The sequence below is a fragment of the Sinocyclocheilus rhinocerous genome, unplaced genomic scaffold (assembly GCF_001515625.1).
Source record: "Sinocyclocheilus rhinocerous isolate Xijiao unplaced genomic scaffold, SAMN03320098_v1.1 scaffold335, whole genome shotgun sequence".
NCBI lineage: Eukaryota > Metazoa > Chordata > Actinopteri > Cypriniformes > Cyprinidae > Sinocyclocheilus > Sinocyclocheilus rhinocerous.
The window spans coordinates 22,654-28,050 of record NW_015659708.1 but is presented as its reverse complement, the minus strand read 5'-3'; the positions used below and the strand labels follow the sequence as shown (position 1 = coordinate 28,050).

At 37.6% G+C, this 5,397-nt stretch overlaps 1 protein-coding gene across 3 annotated transcripts in view; it reads left to right on the top strand.

The window, feature by feature from the left end:
* The window catches only part of LOC107724117 (circadian-associated transcriptional repressor-like), an 8,874-nt gene extending 3,859 nt beyond the window's left edge, over positions 1-5,015 (top strand). For 2 of the 3 annotated variants that reach the window (XM_016532912.1, XM_016532914.1), the window contains exons 2-6: positions 424-764; positions 2,143-2,218; positions 2,671-2,749; positions 2,861-3,008; positions 3,496-5,015. In XM_016532912.1, the coding sequence (XP_016388398.1) occupies positions 426-764; positions 2,143-2,218; positions 2,671-2,749; positions 2,861-3,008; positions 3,496-3,948 (1,095 nt within the window). In that variant the 5' untranslated portion in view covers positions 424-425 and the 3' untranslated portion in view covers positions 3,949-5,015. Of the gene's footprint in view, positions 1-418; positions 765-2,142; positions 2,219-2,670; positions 2,750-2,860; positions 3,009-3,495 lie in introns of all 3 variants that reach the window. The other variant, XM_016532915.1, reaches the window with a different exon arrangement.
* Positions 5,016-5,397: the final 382 nt, after the last annotated feature.

Below are 5,397 nucleotides of genomic sequence, written 5' to 3'. Positions count from 1 at the left end.
TTTTCCCCCCCCCCCCCCCAAAAAAAAGTTTTTTTTTTTTCAATTAATAATAATAATAATTAAAAAAAAACATTGTGTATAAATTTGTACACACCCTTTTTCCTGAAAAATAACAGCATACAGTGGAAAACATGACTTGTTTTATTTATTGTTTTATAACTATTGTAGCTGATGCTTCCAAATCTTTCTTGCAGTTTTAACAAGGATTTGCAAGACAATCCCAGTGACTGTTCCGTCAACTGACTCCTTCCCCCATTGTTGCCCTTTTTGTTTACATTGTTTCGGATTTATTTTGTGTTCTTCATACTGTTCAGTTGCCACATTCTTTGAGACAAATCACTCACTACGATCAGTTCAGTTCGTTCCTCAGCCTTAAACATTACAACCTAACACCTCACATATATCTGTTTTCACACATTTCAGTGATGCTGTCACCGGGGAGTCCTTCCAAATGGCAAGTGCAAGATTCCCTCTCCTTGACACCCAGTCTCCTGTACAACGACAGTGACCAGACGGAGGATGAACTGGAGGTCTTTTCCTCTGAGAGCAAGGCTGCAGGAGTTGTGCCTGATCCAAAGCCATCCTCCGCGGCTAATGGGAGCTCTCAAAATTCAAAATCGCCTCTCACCTTTGTGAACCAGAGGAGCGGTAGAGCTGAAAATGTTCAAACTGGATGTTCCTCTGCGTCTCCAGCCTACACCGGTCAGACTTCAACATCATCTGAAAGAATTCCCTCAGAGGGGAACCTGAGGTTTGCACGCAAAGTGAGTCTGAAAATCTCTTCATCCTATTTAAAATGTATTGTGCTGCAGGTGGGTTTTAGTCAAGTTGTTTTTCATGACCATTTCTCTTTGAACAGTGTTTTTTGCTGCTGTACCTTTTAAAGGGTTAGTTCACCCAAAAATGAAAATTAGCCCGTGAATTATTCACCCTCAAGGCATCCTAGGTGTATATGACTTTCTTCTTTCAGAAGAATCCAGTTGGAGTGATATTAAAAAATGTCTTTGACATTCCAAGCTGTTTAATGGCAGTCAGCGGGTGTTGCAGTGCATCAGTCCAAAAGAAGTGAAATAAAGCACATCCATCCATAATAAAAAGTGCCTCACACGGCTCCGGGGGGTGAACAAAGTCCTCCTGTAGCGAATTGATACTGTTGTACACGGAAGCAGTTCCGGGCGGATGACGTATGAGGTCGGCTTTGCGCTGCTCAGAAGTGACGCACGTGGAAGCGCAGGGGAGAACTGTTGGCGCAAGCTAGAATAAAGTGATTATTACGTTTTGAATATGGATATTTTTCTTACAAAAACGCATCGATTCGCTACAGGAGGCCTTTGTTCACCCCCCGGAGCCGTGTGAGGCACTTTTTATTATGGATGCATGTGCTTTATTTGACTTCTTTTGGACTGATGAACTGCAATACCCGCTGACTGGCAGACTGGCTAGTTTGGAAGATCAAAGACCATTTTTAATATAACTCCGATTGGATTAATCTGAAAGAAGGAAGTCATATACACCTAGGATGGCTTGAGGGCGAGTAAATAATGGGCTAATTTTTATTTTTGGGTGAACTATCCCTTTAAGAGGCGCCCTTTTTTAACTGTGAAATGCACACCGTTCCTGAGCACGTTCTTGCACACATAGGCTTGCTGTCATGTCAAATAGTTTGTAACTGGCCCATCCTTCAGTATAAGCTTTGCATCTCATTGTAACAGATGCACAACACAATAAAATGTAACGAACAATGGATCTGATTGAAACAACAAAGAACCTTGTTAAAAATAAATGCCGACTGCTCGTCTCACAATGACTGTTTCTCATCACCTGGAGGGTATCACTGATGTACAACTGTGGGTGGTCATGTTGATGCATTGATCTGCGTGCAACTTTTTAATGTCACTAAGTTTTGGAAGTTCAGAATGAGTCATGTTTGCGGCTTGTTTCTGATAAATGTCTCGAGTTAGTTTCAGTGTGTTTTAATAGAACATCAAACTCTTTTATTTTAAACGATCAAGTAAAGTGTGATTCCTTGTTTCTTTTAAAATGGCTCAAGCCACTGAGTTTTGCCGTTTCTAAATCTGTCGTGCCTCTGTATATTGAGATGTTTCTGTGATGATAAATGTGTTAATAAAATTTCTCTTACAGTGTGCAGAGCTGCACGGGTACATCAGACCCCTGTTGGAGCTGTTGAAGGGGCTGAAAACCGGTCGATATGATAAAGGTAATGCACAAAAGAAAAATCAAAAACTACCTTTCAAAAGTTGGGTCATTTATAGTGTCACAAAAAAATCTTATTTTAAATTAAGGCTGTTGTTTTGAACTTTCTTTTCATCATAGAATGCTGAAAAAATTTATCACTGTTTCACTAAACTTTTAAGCGGCACAGCTGTTTTCATTGATTAAAAGATTTTGTGACACTGAAGACTGGAGTAATTTAAAAAGTAATTTATATAAAAATAATTTAAAACAATTATTTAAACTATATATATATATATATATATATATAATTAATATATTATTTCAAATAAATGCAGCATTGGTGAGCATAGAAGTTCTTTTTAAAAATATTTAAAAATTCTTTTAGACGTAGTAGTTAGTAGTCTCCATCCATTACATGTAATTGTGTATTTTTTGTTTTTTTTATTCTTAAATTTTTTTCTTTCTTTTTGGCAGGTTTGAGCACATTTCAACAGAGTGTTGCCATTGATAGACTGCGAAGGATTGTGGGTGTTCTACAAAAACCTGACCTTGGGTATATAATTTTATTCTGTTAAACTTTCACCATTGACACATTTCTTACTTGTATCCAATACATATAATGCCTTTTGATAAATCCTATTCAATTCCTGCTATACCTCCATAGGGAGAAGTATATGGGCACTCTTCTGCAGCTGGAGATTATGTTAAAGGTTTGGTTCCCTCAGGTGAGGCCTCAGCATTGGGAAGGCACCCCTTCGTTCCACAACCTGCCTCCACGCTGGAATCAGGACCAGCTACATATTCCTGTGAAGGTAAGCGGCTGATATCCACCTTATTTTGCAATGCAGAAATAAGCTTTTTTCTGTGAATGTGCGAGACTTATGATTCATTAGTTGTTATAGGTAAATAACTAAAGGAATAACATAAGTGCAGTAAATGGTAAAACTAATTGCTCTACAAACCAAGGTGTTTATGATTATGATAATACATTTAAATAATATGATAACAAATACCAGTTTGCAATATCAAGCAGCATAAGCTGTACAGCTAAAATAATGGATGATACCAAAACACACAAGTTACAAATGGCCGCAACTGCTCTTATGTGAACAATAAGGTGGATACTTTTCCAAAATAGAAATGCTTTGAAACAAACCATATGAGAAAAGCTACCAATATGGCCATTATATTGGTTAATCGGTGTCTAAATATGTGTCTACCGCAATCTGGAATGGTTTATTGTTTGTCTTCGATAACATCAAAGCCTTTTATGTATTAAATGACATCTTTTTCTTTCAGAAACGCAGATTAAGTTGGTCAGACTCTGACTCGCAAGGATCTTCAAGCAGCAAACGCATTCAAGAGGACGATCGAGGGCCGAGCCCCAGCGATAGCAGCTCATGGCTTAGCAGCTCCGATACCATGTCTAGTGAACTTGAAGAAGACAGTCCGATCTGTACAAATCAAAATAATATGACATCTGAAACCAAACTCATTGAAAACCGCAAACTTCAAGTCAGGCAAAAGACAAGCTCTCTGACTGCAACAGGAAGACCACCTCTGCTTGTAATACCACCGCCAGCCACAGATGGCAGCAGCTTGGGCATGCAGGACTGTTGGGTGTCCTCCACAACTCCTACTTCCGACCCACCAGTAGACACGATGATTAGTAAGAAAGATTTGGGTGAATCTGCAAAAGAAGAAGGGCCAAAAAAACAGATCGACACAGAGATGTTAAACATAATATTTTAAAGTTTCTCATTTTTAAACGAATTAATGAATGAAGCATTTCTCCAGTCTGTTGATATTGGAAACTTTTATTCAGTTTTTTGCATTCTGCCACATATATGTACAGCACAGACGTAATCATATGTATGGCATAAGATTTGTGCATGTACGGTTATAGACTGAAGAAAGAAAGTCTTAAAATACATGCTGGAGCCGTACAGTCGACCGGCGAAGCATGCACAGCTATCAAACACTGTACTGCACTGCCTTCCATGATAAACACCGACTTCCAACAATATCTGCTGCTGTATGAACATAAAACCAGGAGGCCAGATATCAGCAGAAGAATGGTCTTGTAAAACGTCCAGAAGTGTGACTGCGATCGCAATCTACCTTAATTTCCTTTGACTTGAATTGAAAACCACTTTGAGCATCAGATGAAATAGAAATGCATTATATGAGAGGATGTTTTAGAGGCAGTTTTATTTATTGCATTATTACTTGAAGATACTGAATTCACTTAAGCAGCCTTAAAGAGTCCGTACCAGTGGGCCGTGGTCCATTATCATAGCTCAATGTTTTGTTTATGAAGATACAGAAAGAAGAATCCCGGGAACAACAGATGGGATGCCTCGTGAAGCGTTATTTTATAATCTGGAGAGTAAACGGTCATTTATTGTATATGTTTTTTTGCCAAAAATTGTTTGCACATTTATGTTCTGCTTTCATGTTATAAGAGTTCATTTTGCACAATTGTTTCCTTGTACTCACCTTTTTTCCATTTTAGAATTTGTGAATTTCAGCATTGTGACTATTAACCATTCTCTAAAACGAACTAATGTTCAAGTTGATGACAACGAGTATGTGGCGTGTCACACGGAGGAAGACGAGACTTGTTTTATTTAGCTATTTGTAGAATATATTCTGACATTAGAGATGCAGTATTTGGTAGTTGCTTCATGAGGAATGAGAAGAACTTTATCGGTATGTTGACTGAGACTCATGTAGTCACGTCCTTGTGCAGCTGTACGAGTATCGTGTGAAAAATACATGTAAGTATATTGTTGGAATTATAATGGAGATTATATTATGAGGGAAAAGTGCATATGAAGATGTGTTGTGATTAATATTTAATGCCACTTAACAGCTTTATGTGATTGTGAAGGTAGCATTTTTAGGAAGATGTTTTTTATTATTACTATTATTTGTTTCAGAAAAGTCAGCCATTGTAGCACCACTGTTATTTTCTATTCATTATTCAAAACCATTTTCTCTTGTAAGTAATTTCTGTTCTTGCATCAAAGTTTTTGTCAAGGTTGCTGAAATGTTTTCAACATGCTCCACTTTTTGATATCATTAAATGTTTCCAAGTTTCTTATATTTGAAATGTATTTTTTATTTGTTTTATTTGTTTTTAGAGGTCGATTATGACAGCCCATACAGGGGATGGATATATATATATACATACAGAGA